At 35.1% G+C, this 19,635-nt stretch overlaps 1 protein-coding gene across 6 annotated transcripts in view; it reads left to right on the plus strand.

Moving 5' to 3' along the window:
* Positions 1-19,635, plus strand: part of LOC148955079 (uncharacterized) — a 165,651-nt gene that overhangs the window by 29,464 nt on the left and 116,552 nt on the right. For all 6 annotated transcript variants that reach the window (XM_089100113.1, XM_089100123.1, XM_089100080.1 and 3 more), the window contains exons 3-7: positions 587-757; positions 8,230-8,493; positions 10,797-10,911; positions 15,786-15,903; positions 19,275-19,413. In XM_089100113.1, the coding sequence (XP_088956239.1) occupies positions 587-757; positions 8,230-8,493; positions 10,797-10,911; positions 15,786-15,903; positions 19,275-19,413 (807 nt within the window). The remainder of the gene's footprint in view (positions 1-586; positions 758-8,229; positions 8,494-10,796; positions 10,912-15,785; positions 15,904-19,274; positions 19,414-19,635) is intronic.

Below are 19,635 nucleotides of genomic sequence, written 5' to 3' on the forward strand. Positions count from 1 at the left end.
CCAAATGAATTTTAATTGAATGGTAGTCGATTTTCCTAGATTAAAAAGAGCCTAGTTGCAATTGAGTTATAAGTGTCTTGTCTGTTGTAATAAACTTATTTAATATGCAAGGAAAAAACGCTGAAACTTCAAAATATATGCTTATTTAAAAATTAAAAAAAATTGATTGATGGTATTGCAGAATAAAGCTGTTATGCCCTAACAGCATAGCAAAATGCCAAAGAATTCTGATTTCTAATAATATATCGAGCAAAATTAGTTGTTAGTGGTTCATTATAATTGTGACTATGACCGCCCATTGATTTGTACCACTTAGGACCTTGGTAATACAAGCTTCCCAAAATGCCATTGCTGCCTGGAATCTACCCCTTATTGGCCTTTATGGAAGGAGAAGGGAGGGGGGGTATAATTGGATTGTTACAAGCACTTGTCCATGAGCAGGATGCCCACCATTTTCCCCTTGCTGTTATTAAGTCTGATAGCTGTATTCCTCTTAATTTGCTTATTCAGATCTTGTTAAAGCCTACGATCTATTTTTAGTGGATACTAAAATTGCTTGTTTACTTATTCAGTTGTATTTTATTAGGTTCTGAAAGTGCAAGAAGGAATCTTGGCAATGCATGGTGACGATGCAATTTTGCCTGTTTATTGCATGGCTGGTGGGGGAAAGTCTGTTATCGTAAACCAAGCCTTGCGATCGCAACAACTTTTCAACGAAATTTTTAATCAAGGAGTATATTGGGTTACTGTTGGAAAAGTAAGTTCCTTTGTTCTTTGAAATGAATGGCTTTAAAATTAATGAAATTAAAAAAAAACTATTTTTTTGGAATGAAAGTAAAGAGCGGTATTAAAAATTAAAACAAGCATTAATTATCCTATGTATAAACGGGGCTGCTGCCCTCTGAACACTGGGCTCTTTATGCTCTTACTGTCATTTGAAAACTTATCTGTAAAAATTTTCCTTTCTGTTCTTTTTTGTTTTATCATGTCCAGGGTTATCCGGAATATGGCGGGTTATGACAGTCTTCTCAACTCCCCGCTCTTTGTGCTAAAGTTTGCCTTTTGTATCAGTTTAAAAAAAACTTATTTTATATTTTTACCTTATTTATTGAAATTACTACATTGAAACTTTGACATGACACCACGCTTGACCACAACAGACCCCAGGGGGAAGGTGCTGTTAGGTTGGGGGGGGGGGCTAGTTGCTGTCCGATTATTTTTTACTTTTGGAAAGGGCACTAGAACAAACGAGAATGATCTCCCTCCCAAAACACTACAACTGCTGGTTCAATACAATCACCCGTTAAAAAAAGAATAAAAAAAACATACCCATGATAAAATGAATACGAAATTTTGCTTTTTCGTAGTTAGGAGCTTGAAAATTATGGTAATGAATTTTATGATAAAGCGAAAAAATTTTGAAATCTTAACGAAAAGTATATTTTTTTTTTGTATATATTTTCATAAGCTCCTTTTTTAAGTTCTTATTAATATTATCATTGATTACTCTTGGATTATGGTTCAATTACTCAAAACTGTTTGAAAGTGCCTGCATATTTTCTTTGGAAATCTTCTCATACTTTTGTTTTATTCCTTGATAATTCGGTAACTATTCAACTATTTCGGACAATACGAAAATTTCAGAGATGACCTGTCAAAGATTGACTGCATAGACTGAACATTTGAGAAAAGAGTTGTGAACAATATATTGCTGGCTTAGATTATTATTGTTCTTACCATCCTCTGTGGATTTATGTCTGTGTGTGATTACTTATGTATTTAGAGTTCAAAGAACGTAAATACATTTGAGCATGAAGTCAAACAAATTTGTCTTTAATTAACTATATTTGATTAAAATATTTTCATTATTAAGCAGGTCTTTCTTCGTCGTTCGGAGAGATTTTTTGGGTGAATTTCACTATGCATATACAAAATATAATTTGACTTGACATTAAAATCTAAGGATAAATAGAAACCAAAACGCTAAGGTGATCCCTGCTTCAATTGCCAAGTGCAGGACTACCAATTTAATCGCGGGGAGGAGGAGTAAGTACTGTGATCTGGAACTGGGAGAAAAGTATATCTGATACCAGTAAGTGCGTGCAGCTTTGGTAGTTTGTGTTTTTAAAGGGATGCATCGAAAAAAAAATCTTTCGCCTTGGCTTTTGCATCTTTTTTGCTTCTAAGTTAATCACATCAATTTTAGACTGAGTGTTTTTCAGTCTTTTTACCATTGCTTTTCCCTTAAAATAAACTACGAATATTAAGGAACTCCCGCAGAGGACATTCTGTATCTCTTTCATATTTTTTTATGATTTTTCACGTTCACAATAACAGAATATACAGTATCGACAAAGGCTATATTCTCGATTAAAAATAAGTGACACAGATTTAAAACCACACAAGATTATGGATTTTTTTTTTTTTTTGTCCGACTACTAGCAACTTAACTAAGGTTCTGATGTATTCCCAGGGTCAGTACGCGCGGTATTAAATGTTGTCATGTTTGGAAAAAGAAGACGCTACAGTCTACAGTGTTCACGTTGCTGTTCATAGTACCATACCGAGTTTTTAGAGACCTTCTGTAAAATCCTTGGGTTTTGGGCTCCCTTGTGAGAATTAATGTAAAATCTTGATTTAGACAAATAATAAGTTTATAAATATGACTAAATGAGTTAAAACGAAATTGAAATATGTTAAAATAAATATGTAATTTCAATATATATATATATATATATATATATATATATATATATATATATATATATATATATATATATATATATATATATAAAACCAATATAAAAATTCAAAATGGAACAATATATACAAATATAGATTCTGGGACCCCAGGTGAAAATTAATATAAAATTTTGATTTTGACAAATAATAAACTTATAAATGTGACTAAATAAGTTAAAATAAGTTTTTTAAATTAATAGAAATATAAGGCAATGTCATTCAGCCAGGGGGGCTGGATCCCCCCTTGCCCCCTCCCCCTTATGGGTGCCCATGATGCTCATAAAAACATAGCCAGACCTGACCTATGACAGATCGGGGTAAATTACACAATTACTGCAAGGTAATACGGAAAAAAGGGTAATTTGGTCGCAAGAAAAATGAGTCAATTGCCGTTTGTGTGTATGAAAGTATAAAATACGTAAAATTTTTAAATGGAAGTAAAATGTTACCCACTTATAAGTCCTGATTAGATATTTGTCTATTTATTATTCTGGGGACAGGGGAGGATGGCGCAAATTTTTCTGAGATTTTCCATAGATTTGGTGGTCAAAACAGTGACTCTACGACCCGTAATACTTTTCTGAGATTCGGATGTCTTGATACATATTAGCCTACCCTCAGCCAAGATTGTACCACCTCGAAAACATAAGGGTCTCGAGAACAAACGATGATTTTGATATGAAAACAATTGAAGAAAAGCCCATTCGTTTCAATCATTTTAATAACCTGAAATAAAAATAGTCTTTACAATTTCAGAACAATAATTGTTTTTCTACCATTGAACAGATGGTCATTAGTGAGGTTTTAGCATGCTTCTAACTTCTTCCCTCCCCCCCTCCTGTTGGTGAGAGGATAGCTTATAAAGGATTTTAATAAAAAATCAACTCAGGCTCTAGCGCCAATGGCAAATTCCAAAGCTGAGGCTAAAGCTGTTCTTAAGGACTTCATCTGCCGGTGTTTAGACTGACTTGACTTAGTTACAAGACGTTTGCGCTTGGGGATTCAAAGACCAAAATCCAAGGGCTAAGAGATTAAAATACAACAACAGCAATGCCTTTTTAAGTCAGCTCCCTCCTGCTAAGACGAAGGTTCACAGCGAAGCGAAAATGAACTAGGTTATTGTTTAATCTTCCATTTGAAATGGTGTCATCGTTTTTATCAATCATCAGACAAAGTTACGTTGTTTTTTGTTTTTTTTTTGCCATTGAACAGAAAGTCATTATTGTGGGTTTTGCACACCTTTCAGTACCTTTTTGGATGACAGGTTTGCTAAAAAGGTGTTTTAAGAAACCTTTTACCTAGGTTTTATGCGTTTTTCTCTAGCGTCCAATGGCAAGAAGCAAAACCACAGCTGAGGCTCATACTGTTCTTGAGGACTTTATCTGCTGGTCTTTAGACTGACTTAACTTGTTTACAAGGCGTTTTCGTTGGGGATTCATTGGCCAAAGTCCAAGAAATTAAAGAGATAAAAACAAATTAAAGATTATTTGACAAAATATGAATTTTATGGGAAAATATACTGATTAGAAAGTATCCTTCAAGGGGTACAAAACCAAAAATCACACTTGCTATCTAGCAACCATTAAAGAATTGAATGAAGTTTGCTTAGGTAGCGTTAATTCTCAATGTTGCGTAGTAGTTGTGCTGTATGAACTTTCCAGCTTTTCTCGGCTTCAACACTCGTGACAACGCAAATGACGCTGATTTAACGTAAAAAATATATGCTGTGGAAAATTGCCGCAAAAGTCCTTCTTCTCAAATCTTTTTTATGGTATTTGTTCAAAGGGATGAACTTAAATATTTCGGAAATACGTGAGACCATACAGTTGCGAATGGTATTAGAGTAATTTAAAGCTGGGCTGTCCTCTCTTATGTTCGGGAGCCGTCTTAATCACAAACAATTGAAGAAAGAAAAACATGCAAAAAAAAAAAATGCTTCTTGATGCTAAATTTGAAAAAAAAATTTCAGGCCTTATGCCATGTTTAGACGGACCGATTATTCTTCAAAAATCGCCGTTACGGCGATAAAGATGACGCAAATTGTAATCGGATTTTTTTTTTTTTAAGTAATTGGATGTTTTTCTTCTAGAGAAAAGCTCTAGTTGCTCGTTAGTTTTGAAGGAATCGGCCGTTTAAAGAGTAAAAATTTAAAATGTCATATCACGTGAACAAGGTTACTGACTTGATCACCATTGTTCAAGGGTACAGGCTGGCCCCAGGATTTCGCCCAATCCTGTCGCTTTTCGTCTCTGAGCCATTGGACTTTGGCCTGTGAATCCCCATTGCAAACGCCTTATAAGCGTGTCAGGTGAGTCTAAAGCCCAGTAGAAAAAGTCCTCAAGAATAGTATGAGCCTCAGCTTTGGATTTTGCTTCTTGCCATTGGACCAAGGTTGCCACGCGGTGAGGAAAAAAAATTACTAGATTTTAGTGAGTTGTTCGTTGATTTAGTAATTTTCTTCAATAATCTAGTGATTTGTGTGCTGATTTAGTGATTTGTTTTTGTTTAGGTAATATAAAACTCACTAGAAATAGAGGTAAATCACTAGGGGTGTCAATCTTGCATTGGGCGCTAGAAGTACTCATAGGTATGGAAAACCCACAATAATGACCTGTGTTCAATGGCAGAAAAAAAACATAACTTTGTCCGTTGACACATAAAAACAATGGCTCTATTTCAAATGGAAGATTAAACAATAGTTGCGTTTTTGCTTAGCTGTGGACCTTCGTCTTAGCACGAAGGACCAGTGCTTAAAAAATTGTTGCTGTAGTAGCATTTTTCAATTTCTGACCCCTTGGATTTTGGCCTTTGAATCCCTAAGCGAAAACGCCCTGTAAGCAAGTCAAGTCAGTCTAAAGACCAGCAGATAAAGTCCTTAAGAACAGCTTTAGCTTCAGCTTTGGAATTTGCCATTGGCGCTAGCTAGAGCCTGAGCAGAATGTTTATGAAAACACCTTATAAGCTAGCCTATCATCCGAAAGGAGGGGAAGGTGGGTAATACTAAAAACAATGACCACTTATTCGGTGACAAGAAAAAATAATGAAAGTTTATCTGGTGACAAGAAAAATCAATGACATTTAGTCCGATGGCAAAAAAACAATGACCAAATTATTTTAGGGTAAATTGTCTGGATACGCTATATGATGCTAGACTATATTTATGCTATTTTAAGTGATCTCCTTTTGTATTTCCTTCAAATGAAATTTTCAGTATTTTCTTTAATGTATTTGACAGGAACGGGAAGTATGATTGGTCTTTCCTAACGTAATTTCACTGAGGTTTGGAGTCCACTGATACAAGATCTTAGGTTACGAAAGCATTCAGCCAAGAGAGAAGAATTAGAAGAGGCAATTTAGTAAAATATAAACAGATTTTGTCTTCAATAAATGTCCAAAATCTAATGGAAAACTCTCGCAAGAGGGTGATTAAAGTCACCACAGAAACTTAGTTTTCAAGGAACTGGTGAAAACGTTACTAACCGATTGAATAACTTCATAATATATATTCCTAAGTTGGAACACCGCTATTATTATCTAATTAGCATATTCAGAGGTTAGGAATGGGAGGCACAGCTCTCCTCTACCCGAAATGTAAATAAGTATTTAAGTTATATCCATATATACAAACAGATCTTTTCTATATATAGTCTTTGCTGTCCCACTGTGCTCAGAGAATAACCTTTGTCTTTCGATGGCCGACGCATTTGTTAGCTACATATTTAAAACTATATCTGAATAGCGGTTTATGTTCTCTTTCTCTCTTACGATTTATTCAACATTTAAAAATCAAATACATCGGTATAAGGTAATACACCTGTAATCTTCTTTAACGGTACTATCTTAACGACTTGCTAGCTAGTACCAGAACGTCAAGTTTTTAAATATTAGCAAAACGCTAAGTTTTGAGTTGCAACCTAGTAAAGACCGAACCACGGCCCATAGTAATGGAAAGTTTAAGCAATCTTTTGAAAGAGCTGTCTAGTGAAAAAAAATTATTTGAAGCTGATTCAGCAATTGTAACTATTATTTCAAATAATCCTTATGGTAGAAGTTTATTGCAAAAACATTTTTATGCAATTTTCGGTACAATCCCTTTATATGGGCCTCTCTAAAAAAGTCAAGTTTGGTTGATGCTAATGAAATAAAATAAAATAGGATGACTATATAATAGTTTAGAAACAAATTTAGGCTATATATTTTCACATTAGGGGGGGGGAGGTCAAAGCATTGCATATATTAAATACGTAACCTAACGTAAGCTAGGTACCTTTTTCCCCATCTAAACTCCAAAAAACAACACTTTAAATATCTTAAAACCACGCTATACAATGTATTTCTCTACAGCAAAGTCTTGAATCATCTTGTAAAAACGGGTTTTTCAACGCATCTCTCTTGTTGGACTGTAGCATCTCTTGTTGGACTTCTTTAGAGAGGCCCATATAAAGGGATTGTACCCAATTTTCATAAAAAGAGTCCGAAATCCCCAAGAAATGGTGTCAGATCGAAGCGAAAATGCACGCCGTCGCAATCGCCACGGTTGAAAACCCTCTGCAGGAGAAGTACAGTCCTCCAACTTCACCAAAAATCACTTTTTTTTTCAAGGAAGACATTCTTAAGCCTGGGTAAATTAACGCCGTATTTCAAGCACTCAAATTAACCTGTCACTCTGAAATTAACCTGTGACTTAGTAGAATGAACTTGGGTATGTTTTCAACTGCAGTAATGCTTAAAAGAGTTCTTGACTGGCACTTTGGACAGAAACTTTTAATTACGACAATATTTTCAGTATTTGGTTGAAATTGGTTGAAGCAAAATTGCTAAAGCAATAAATTTGTAAGTTATCGTAGGTTGTATAAATTTGTCGTAGGCCGAAATGAAAAACTATTAGTTGGAAAACAAGTTTTAATTTTGTTTATTTCACGTTCTCAACTTTGAGCCTTTTTAAAGTTTTGTCGACTCTTTCTTTTTATTTCCCTTTTTTCTTTTACTTTTACTCATTCTGTTTTTTCCAGATTTTAGGCAAGCATTTTTCTACACAATTTGCTCTTTTTTTTCTATCTTTTTTTGTTAAAAAAGTTTAAATTGCTAGTATAAAAATATGATGTTGATGAAGATATGTTAAATATTTCCCAGAGGGAGGTAGTTTTAGATCCTCGTTAGATTAAATTGTAACAAAATACAATTCAAATATCAAAACAATATAATAACACGTTTTTAATGTACACATAATCTAATACCATTTAAATATAATATGCTAATAATTTGGAAATTAATAGATTTGACGAATGAACCGTGGAGAAATTATTAAAAGAATTTATATAGAGCCATATCATTAGAAATTGGTTGAATACTGTTTTATTATTTATTTTCAGCGTTACGAGTTCAATTTATCCCTCTATTAATTCTGCTAATTTAATATTTTCTTCCAATGGTAACATGTTTAACAGGATTTTTTTTCACGAAATAATGTGTCTAATCATTTTCCAGATAGAACCTGACGCTTTACTGACAAAAATGCAGCAGCTCTGCGTTAGGATGAATGTGGACAAGCAGCCCTCAAGCTGCGAAATAGCAATGGAATATTTGCGCAAAGCCTTTAATAGGCCAGAACATCGTCAGACATTAGTAATTCTAGACGACGTTTGGAGCTCGGATATGTTAAGATATTTTGATGTGGGATGTCGCCTGCTTGTTATCACAAAATATCTGTCAGTCATCGACCCTTTTACCAGAAGAAAAGAACCTATTGAGGTTAGTTATTATTGATTGAGAAATGACAGTGGAAAAAATTTAGCATGAAAATGCTTGAGAGAAATTAGTTTCAGACTTCAGACTAGATACTTATTTACTCCATTATTATTTACTGTTTTATCAGGGACTCTGGCGTGTCCAACAGGAGGGTGGGTCTGGCACTCCCCCCCCCCCAAGATTTCTCTGGTGCCCTCATTCCTTGTTTTTATTTTTTTAATTCTATTTTTTTAAATAAATTTGTCAATTTGGTCAATTATTGGCGCCCTTGTCACATTCGGCCCCACCCTAACATTGTGCTCTAGATCCGCCCCCTGATCAGGGATGTGAAATGTAAGAAGGGCAAAGATTTCTTTTTATTGTAAATAAAAATATTTAGTGAAACTGACTCAAGTGCCAGGCTCAGACAAATTGTAGATTACTGGGGCTTGTGTGGCATCCTCGTCAGAATTGCTGTTGGCTTCTTTTTTTTTGTGAAAAATATGTATTAAAGCTGACGTCCAAGTGCCAAGTAGTGGGGTTTGTACGGCAACCTCTTAGATTTTTCTTTTTGTTTTATCTCGTAGTAAAACAGACGTCCAAGTGCCAGTTTCAGACAAGTACTGGCGACAAATTTTAATGTACTGGGTCTTGCACGGTAACCTCGTAAAAATTTTCTGTTTTTTCTTGCTTTTTACATTTTTCATTTGGATTTTTTTTTCTGAAATTGTAAAGTCCTGGGTCTTGTTTAACCTTGTAATAATTGCTGTAGATTGTTTTTTAATACGTTCTAAAACTGACGTCTGAGTGCCAATTTAAGATCAATTCTAGAGTATTGGGACTTGTTTGCCAACCTAGTAAAAATTCCTGTCTTTTTTTTTCTTTTTTATTTTACAGTGGTAATTACGATGGGCTCTTTGCTAAGAGATTATGGGATTCCTTTCTAGAAGTTTGGGCTGTGAGTAATGATCTCTTGAAGAAGATCTTGGGATTTCAGTCCTGAGCATGACATCTTAAAAAAATATATGCGGTAATTCTTACTAATAAACCCCGGAACTTATCCTCAAACATTATATTAAATATAATGATTAGTGTTATTTAGTAGCTCGGGACTCTTTTTCCAAACAATGAGGTTTTTTGCAAGTGAATTTCTTGATACTGTTAAATTCTCAGTGTCAGACGGGTGTGAAGATTCAACTTTGTGAATAGTTCAAACTATGAAAAGATATCACGCTTAGCTTATTCAAGCAGATCTTGCGCATGGTTTGTCTATTTTACAAGGTCACTAATTTCATACACTTCATTCAAATACCCAGCCATATCAGTGGCCTATTTCTGTTCCTAGAGTATTGGAGATATAGTATCGTAATAACCTGGATGCACTTAGTATCTTTTGATTTAGCCCCAGACTTTTCCGCTAATCATAACTCAATGTCTACTTGCTTCCCCCCCCCCAACTTTCCCTGCAACTGCCCCTCCCAGACCTCGGTTCACCCCCCTCCCCTCTAGACCCCAGTTTGTTCCCCAGCTGAAATTTAGTTTGTTCCAAAATTTTGTCAAGACTAAGATAAACCTGCATAATTCAAGCATCTCCAGAAACAGATCAGTTTTATTTTAGTATATATTTACCTTTATAGTACTATAAAGCACCGTTATAGTACTTTTATAGTAATAATTAGTACCTTTATGGTACCAAATGGCTCATTTTTCAGTTTTTACTGTAATTTTCACTTGATTTGAGAAAATTGGCTCCAACGTTGCCCCCCTCCCGGACTTTGACGAAATTACACCACTACATAGCGAGTGTTTACCTGCTCTTGTATTGTAATTCTTTTTCTGTATTGTCTGGTATCTATTCAGTAACAAATCTGTGATTTTATTACTTTAGGTTTGAAATTAACTAATTTTATTTGTTTATTTGAAAATTCGTCATGCTAAAAACAGTCAGATGGAACAGTAATAAAAACAAAAACGAACAAAAGAATATACATTAAAGACAAAATTTAAACACTTCAAAATACATCACATGTTGATTACTGTGTCAGTATCCATGTCAAAAGATGGTTCAATTTTGGTTGACGGGAAACTAATGTGTATTATTGATTTATCTTTCTTCAGACATAATGTGTGTTTGTGTGTTTATGTGTTTCTTTTATTGTGTTTTGTATGTCTTTGCTTTTTTTTTTCTTATGTATTCCTGTCTGTTACGGTAAGCATTTATGCTGTGCCGTTTCCTTTTTGTTGTTGCTTCTTATTCAAAAATTGAAAATGTAGACTTGATGTCAAGAGACATGTTCATGCATTAAATTGTCTGTTTGCATTTCTAGGTAAATCCATTTTTGACTGAAGCCGAATCAATTGAATTATTCTCTCTTCATTTGGGTATACCAATAATGGAACCTGATTTATCCAAAGCAAAGGATATACATAAAGAGGCTTGTGGTAATTCGTTTATTCCTTTTGTTTAATTAGCTTGTATCATTTATGAAAGTCAAAGTATAAATAGGAATGAGAATAATGTTAGTGTAAATGAGAGGGACTTTTTGGAGAAGCAGTTGCAGTTGGTACGGAATAAACTTACTTTAAAAAAGAAATTTTTTACTTAATACTCTGGCTTTTATGGCTTGTGTCATATTCCGTTCCAAAACCGAGAGCGAAGACAATGCGTAAGGGTACATGTTCCCTCTGAAACAAACAATTTGCGTCAAGTCTGCAGCTGTAACTTGCTCCAAAATGACAAGGCACTCATATCATTCGATTCATTAGTCTCAGATCTGTCTGTCCATCGATCCAGGATTATCATGCCATTTAGGTTTTTTCTTGAGAAGAATCTAAACTAGCTTTTAAAAAAGGAGGTTTTTTCCTTTTCAACGATCTTCAATCAATTTTCAAGGTATTTTATTATGACCATTTGAAATGTATTTTCAAAATTAGCCTATCACTGTAATTTTACCCTCTGTCTTTGTAAATAAAAACATTGCATCAATTGGTTCAGTGTGCGTTCCAGTGTTTTGTTTGGTTATCAAGACACTCTGATGCTCATTTTTTTCAATGTGGTATCTCCTTTTTAGCAGTTATCTGAAGGCCTATAAATAAGCTTTTGATGTTTAAACAATCTCGTTTGTATTAAGTAACGGAGAATTCGTATTGCGAAGGAGTATTTACCATCTCTGTTGTTGCAGCCAGGCTCGTCCCCTATGATGAGCGCTTTGTCCAGATTCTCCCATATTCTGCTAATAGTGTTTTGTTGGATTTATTTGAGGGATTTTGAGACTTTAGTCTAAGTGTGCCATACACTTATTAAGCTGTTTCGCTGCTGGATAAGCTATTCAGTTTATTTTGTTTTAGTAGTTTATTTTGTTTAATGTAACTCGGATATCAAATGCCTTACATTAGTGCAAACAACCTAAAGCTACCCACATTTTTGGGAAAATGTTTGCGACAAAATGTTGTCAACACTAAGTCTTTTTTAACTTATCTCTACTATCCATGTTTCGTAACTTAGTTTCCTTGGAATCCTTAAAGTCGACTAGCATTACATCGTCACTGCAACTTGTTTAAGAACATGGGAAAGCTAAAGAGAATATGATCATAAGTTTTGATTACAGGATTCAAATTGAAATCTTAAAGATCTCTCCCACTTTAAACTTTAAAGCTTTGATGTCGTAGGAAATGAGAATGTTCATTGCCATACTTGTCTGGGAGTAGGTCTACTTGTCATAATGGCTTCTTGTCTTTATTTTTTTTATTTTTTTATGATAAGGCAATAGACTTAATGCTGAAGGCTGTTCTAAGAACTAGATTTTAGCTTTTAAAGCTAGTATAACCAAGTCCAGTTTGAATCGTTTCTTAGGTTTTAGACAACTTTATACTGTCATAGGGGTATTGTTTCTGTTACCAAATATTACCCAAAAACTGTTTGCTGAGCTGCCATCAGAGGGAGGATCAGCAGGGCAATATATGTCCAATCACTCTGATCCTCTAACTCATGTTCCCATGCTGGTCATCCATTTGAATACAGCTTTACAAACGGTTTTGCTAATCATCTCAATAGTTGGAAAATGTCGTATACAACCTTTTGAGGTAACAGCGACGATATTGCCTAAAAATAAAGATTACTTCTAAACGACGTTTTTTGGCTGTCGAACAGTAAATAACATTTATTAGCCAAATTCACTATGTCCACATAACCGGGAGGTAACTTACTTCGGCCCATTCCTCATCCTCAAGCGCACAAGTAAAAACTATGAATCCTACAGATTCTTTCGACATTACGATGGGAGCATTAAATTAAAACCACAAGTGAATTTTATTTTAAAAGTTTCTCTGCTGCTTGTTTCATGGATTTAGTCAAATTGGCCTCTGAATGGCTCGTGCAACGCCCGCCCCAACCTATCGTAGGAAAATAATTATCTTTAATTGAAATTATTTGAAAAAAACTACGTTTTCTAAAGAGTTAAAGAGGCTGAGTTACAAGGTCGAACCTTAAAACGTACAGGGATTAGGAGGCACAGTTGGGGGGCTACCACCCCCCAAACCCCCGCTTTCGCAGCCTTTAAATATAAAAAAAATTTCTTTAAACTGAAAGTAAGGAGCGACATTAAAACTTAAAAAGAACAGAAATTATTCCGTATATGAAAGAGGCTGTGCCCTCCTCAACGCCTCGCTCTTTACGCTAAAGTTTGACTTTCTCACAACTCTTTTTTTAAACAATAAAAACTTTAGCGTAAAGAGCGAGGCGTTGAGGAGGGCACAGCCTCTTTCATATACGGAATAATTTCTGTTCTTTTTAAGTTTTAATGTCGCTCCTTACTTTCAGTTTAAAGAAATTTTTTTTATATTTAAAGGCTGCGAAAGCGGGGGTTTGGGGGGTGGTAGCCCCCAACTGTGCCTCCTAATCCCTGTACGTTTTAAGGTTCGACCTTGTAACTCAGCCTCTTTAACTCTTTAGAAAACGTAGTTTTTTTCAAATAATTTCTGCACGTTTTTGTACAGTTTATTACTTATTATTGCTTGACTAACTGTTAGCTGATCGTGTCAGGAGTTAAAGTTGAGGTGCTGCCGCCCCCCAAACCCCCCGCTCTTGAACATTCTTGTGTTAAGACTTTTAATTCCTGAATACTCAAATCACGTCGTACAGGGTGCCTCCTAATCCCTGTACGTTTTAAGGTTCGAACTTGTGACTCAGCCTCTTTAACAGCCCCCCAACTGTGCCTCCTAATCCCTGTACGTTTTAAGGGTCGACCTTGTAACTCAGCCTCTTTAACTCTTTAGAAAACGTAATTTTTTTCAAATAATTTAAAAAAGAAACTGAGTTTCTTTTCAAAGTATATAAAAAAGTTGCTCTGATGGTGAATCGAACCCGAGTTTTCCGCCTGAAAGTCTGAAGTCTCAGCCGCTGGACTATACAAACACAATAGTAATTGTTGTTTAGCAAATAGAAGGTATTTTCGACGCAAGCAAATTCCCAAAAATCTTGATATGTGGTTTTTGGAAAACAGGGAAGGAGTGATCAGATTGAGCTGAAATTTCGACGATAAGCTCCCAGGCCCCATGAAAGCTTATCCTCTAAATTTCAGCCCGATCAGACACCGTTCAAGGGGGGGGTGTGGAGGGAAAAATTAACATGGGCTAATATAGGAAAACGAGGTTTTTCGTAAATTTAAATTCGGGGTATAATTTTTTCGGTCTTAAAATATCAAAAGACCCTAACAGGTCGAATTCTGCTTCGAATGAGTCCTAATTAACCCGGATCCGTTGCCAACTGGGGCCTGTAGGCGTGGCTAAAAAAAAAAAAAAGAAATGAATTTTAAGTGGCTATATTTGTTTTTTTGAAAACAGGGAAGGAGTGATCGGATTGAGCTGAAATTTCGAGGATAAGCTCCCGGGCCCTAGGAAAGCTTAACCTCTAAATTTCAGCCCAATCGGACAACGTGAAAGGGGGGCTGTGGTGGGAGGGTCCAAACTTCCGGCCCAGTTTACCCCTTGAAGATGAAGTCGGAGGGGGATGAAATTTTGCAAGTTTCTTAGTTTGAGCTTGGGCTACAAAATGCAATTACCGCCGTCTCTCTGCGACCTCTAGGACCTGAAATCGCTTAAAATTGTGGTGGGTCGCCTCTTTATAGAGGCACAAGTGTGCCTCCTTGAAAAGTACGCATGGAGGACATGTTTGTTTTTCATTATTCAGGCATCTTATCATTTTATTACACCAAGTTTAAAGTGTCCATCGATACAAATGCTTTTCTTTCAGAAACAATCTCAGATTTTAAAAATAAAAAAAAGACCGCCAAAACGTGTCCTAATATGCGTCTTAATTGCGATTGTTGCCAAGGTATCATCGTAAGAAATTTTTTTAAGCTCACGAAAATTAAGAAACTTTTTAAGAAACAATGAATGTCATTATAAAAAAAATAGTTGCCTCGTCACATGTATGTGACGACTAAAAATTGCTTAAAAATCCGACTCAACGTTCGGCTGCTCATATTTATGAATATACAACAGTGTAATCCACAACATCGAATAAATCAGGGTAATAAGAGCTTGTTAAGTGTGGCTCTACAACACAGGTGCTTCGCAAAGTTGAGAAACATATAGGCTACTAAATGCTTTTCAAGAGGTTTTGCATTGACCAGAGTTTTAGGCACTCTTATGAGCACCTATCTATAAAAAAAAAATCCAAGAAGCAAATTTGAATACCACTATCTGTTGCTATAATGACAGCATTATTAAGATTGTTAGGTCCTATTCTACAGATTAAAACCATTAAAAATCACTCATATTGGCGATCTAGCCCATGCTAGATGAAAAAAAAGACCTATTCGAATTGGGTGGGAAGATGTCATAAGAAATGAATTAGAGAGGTGGGATATATATGGAAGGGGATAGAGTCGTCTGATCACGGTGGGTTGGAGAAGGTACGTGCTCCGTTTTATGGACCATAAGTTATACTCACAGTTATGGAGTGTGAGCTGTTAAGGAGGAGGTGGCTAGTGGATATCTTTTAGAAGGGAGGAGCTCCCCGAAGTCTTATTTTTAGTCCTAGTGAGTACGGCTCTTCTGAAATGGGGCCTCCGTCAAATTATCTGTATTATTTTTTATTTATCGCGGGTGGAAAATTTATAGTTGTTTATTAGCACTTGTTATCAGTTGTAATGAATCACTGTGTATAATAAAGTCTGGCTAAAAGTTAATTATCCATCTTTGCTAATAAATGACGTAAAGTACAAAATTGTGTCAACTCTTTTGGAAAAGTATTGTCAGTAAATTTGTTTTCATAGGCGTTCGTATTTAAGCATTTAAGCTTGATTGATTTTTAGGCAGTCCCATGATGATATACATGATTGGAGATCTGCTAGCAAAATCCAGAAACAGAAAGAGTGGTGCTGATAATTGGAGCAAATATGCCAAAGCGCTAGCAGATCGAAAACAACTAAGGTATAACTATCTTATTTCTGTGTCCTCTATTCAATCCCTTGTAAATTAACTATACTGGGGCGCATTCGCTGATATCAATGGTAAGCGGACAATAGGGCTAAAAGTCTTGCTTTAGGGGCTAAGCCTCCTGTCAGAAAAATGAAATTGTTCAATAGGATTAAGTAGTTTTTTCTCTAAATGTATTAGGATCTGATCAAGTAAAAAGTGGTTAAACCTCGTCCAAAATTAAATTTTACCAATACAGAGATTTAGCAAGTGCCAATTTGACCCATTCAAGTTGTTGATAAGATTTCTGATTAGCTGAAAAATTCTATGAAAAACTCTGATTAGCTTATATTAGGACTAGCTAAATCTCGCTATTAGCAAAATTGCGAACAGGGCATTAGCCAGCATCCAAAAATTATTAGCTATTTTATTATTTATTTTTGTTATTCTTATGTGTCTTATAGATAGATAACCTTAGAATAATAAAATTCTTTCGTAATTGCGTATTATTTTCATTTACCAAGTAGGCTCACAGATTTTAATTTGTGATTGTGAAGCCCCTTCAGATAATTTCCCAATGCAAGTCCCAATTTCTGATTTTAAAGAAAGAAATTTTATCGGAAACTTTCCAGACTGATTGTATGATATGAACTTTTCCTTCTCAAATTTATCTTAGTAAACAATCCCACTTCTCGGAAATTTAGTAAACGATGTACACATGAAAAAAATTTGCTTTTAATGTAGATCCTGAACATGTAAAATTTACTGGGTCTCGCATCAGAAGCTATTAGCCAAAAAAAAAGTAATGACACTTCCCAAAAGAAAGGTAAACCTACTTGCATTTCAAATTAAAAATTTCTGAGAACCACATGCTAGAGGCTTTAAATTCGTATACTTAGAACTGCGAAATTCGTGCTTCGCCTAGTTAACGGTGCGTGTTATTTTTTTTATGTTTTTCGTTAATAGGATCGTGTCGAATCAGTTGTAAAATTTCGGAAGAGGGATAATTAGACCGGAAATCTATATTTCTAGTGCGCGTTTCAGGTAAAAGCTGACTATGCCTCAGCACAAGGCCAATGTTTGTCATTTTGAGCCGCAATGCGGCAATTTTGGCTAACTAGGGCCAAAATACTACTGGTGCAGAATTTATCTGAAGACTTCTTTTGAAATATCGAAGAATTATTTACATTGCCTCCGATCAAAATGATCGAAGATCAGTATGACCTCTGAGAGTTATTTACATTGCCTTTCAGAGGTCATACTGCCGCGTAATGGCACACTCATCCTTAATGTACATACAGGCAGAAACGTATCCAGGATTTTTACGGGAGGGGGGGGGGTACATGAGAATTTTTTTTTGGAAAGGGGGGGGGTTACAAAAATAACTCAAAAACGCATCAAAAATTGGTTTAAATTCAGTTTGGTTATGTTTTTATTCATCGGACAAACATTTGGGGGGGGGGGGGCTCAAACCCTCTAGGTCTTCTGGATACGGCCTTGCATAAAGGCCATGTAAAATGAACAGTTATTATCGACCGTTTGTGCAGTCATAATCATGGTTGTGTAGTACAAGAAATCAGACCAGGGCAGGGGACTAGTGGATCCTTTTGGGAAGAGAGGGGTTGTCTGGAACCTTGTTTTAAGTCCTAGCTAGGACTGCTCTTCTTTTTGCACTGATGACAGCCTGAACGGAGGTCTCAGTTTAAATATTCCCATAATCTTTGATTGATTATTGGTTCTCCGCTTTTTTTCTATTACATCAGGTTTATATATCTTAGCATTTCTATGCTATCATGTTTCTTGCAAAGCCCTCGTGGTTTTGAAGTTATTTATAGCAATTTTTTTTATTTCTTGGCCTCAGTGGTGCCAATTTAAAAAAATTCAGAGGAGGGGGGGCAATCTGTCGCTAAAAAAAAAATTCAGCGAAGGTACCAAAACTGGTATTTTTAAATGAAAGTACCGCCAAAAACGACATTTTTCAAAATCTGGGGCTGGGGGGGGGAATGCATTGACCCTTCCTGCTTCCCAATTGGAGCCACTGATAGGCCTTTCGACCCAGCTTTTAAAAAAATCAGTAGCATTGATAATAATTGAAGATATTAATATTGAAGAGAAATTGATAATCTAAGAAAATTGAAAATATTTGTTGTTCCTGTTGTGTTTTTTAGACAGTGACCTTGAGCTTAACTCTCGTGTGTTTAAATGATTAATTCTGTCAACATTTTGCTAAAATACTTTTCTCAATCCTAAAGATTTTGCATCCCGATATTAGGTACCATGAATGATAATTAAATTCTGGAAATGACCGTAAGCAGTGATCGAAGATCAATTTTGCTAAAAATAGCCGTTTCCTAAAAATATGCTGATGTCCCCGCATTTTTGGAGTTCTTAACTGCAACTCTTTTGAAAGTGCGGATTCCCTCATGAAAAAAAACTTGTGATTTCCCCGCTGCCAACAAATATGTAGTGTGCATATAGTCTGAAGAATTATAGTATTACGTAGGTGACGCTAAAATCATCTGACGCTAAAGAGATGAAAAATGATCGATTGATACGTTTGCTAATTGTGCTAAATAAAAATGTACCAAGTTTAGAACATAGTACCATGTAACATAGAACATAGTAACATATTATAAAATAGAACGTGTACCATGGTTTAGAACGCAATGCGGTTGTTGTAACTGCTCTGTTGTAAACGTTGTAGCTATTTTTATAGTTTCCGTTTCTTTTATAATTTTAGTTTTTTTTTTGAAAAAGGGGTGTTGTTTGTTAAGAATCCGTTAAGTACGCGAAAATTGTGTTGCGAACATCAGATAGGCATTACCCGGTACTTATATGAGACGTTATATAAACAAAGGGTTTCTCACTCCGGGAACTATGTTTAAACTTAGTTTTTTAGGGTTTAGGGGGAATAAAAGGTACCTAGGTTTGGTTAGGTTAGGTTACGTATTTAATATATGCATATGCTTTACCCCCCCCCCCTCTAATATGCAAATATATAGCCCAAATTTTTTTCTGAACTATTCTATTTTCATCCTATTTTGTTTTATTTCATTAGCGTTAACGAAACTTCACGTTTCGCGTACTTACCGGATTCTTAACAAGTACCAAAAAGGTAATAAAATCTATTTTAACGAAGATGCCAAATAAAAAATTCTCCGTCCTTTCTAGGTAAATAGAAACCTTATTAAATTTAACACTATTGAAATTAGGTAGTTGTGTTCTTTTATACTATATATTTTTGTTTTATTTGTTATATATTTTCTACATCTTACTCATGATGTGAGATTAGGATTATTCTAATTCGAACTCTTTTATTTATCGATAATGTGTTTGTTGTTAGACGGTTGATGACTAATTTCTGTTTCTTTTCTTTTTTATTTTAGCTTTAAACATACCACTGATTATCAGTTTTCAAATCCCCTCGATGCAATTGCGATGAGCTTTGAAACGCTGCCAAGAGAAGATCAAGAACGATTTCGCTGGTTTACCGTTTTTATGAGAGATGTCAATATTCCAGCCAAAGTAAGAGAACTTGAAATTACCGGAATAGCTTTGTCTCTAAAGCTATTGAGGTGATTATTTCTAAAGCTAAATATATCTGAAGTCATTCCTCAGATGAGATATCTGCAACCAAAGTGTTACCAATAGATGCTGCAACACTATATATATATATATATATATATATATATATATATATATATATATATATATATATATATATATATATATATATATATATATATA

Source organism: Artemia sp. Qi Xiang Cuo, chromosome 2 (assembly GCF_049724085.1).
Source record: "Artemia sp. Qi Xiang Cuo chromosome 2, ASM4972408v1, whole genome shotgun sequence".
Lineage (NCBI taxonomy): Eukaryota > Metazoa > Arthropoda > Branchiopoda > Anostraca > Artemiidae > Artemia > Artemia sp. Qi Xiang Cuo.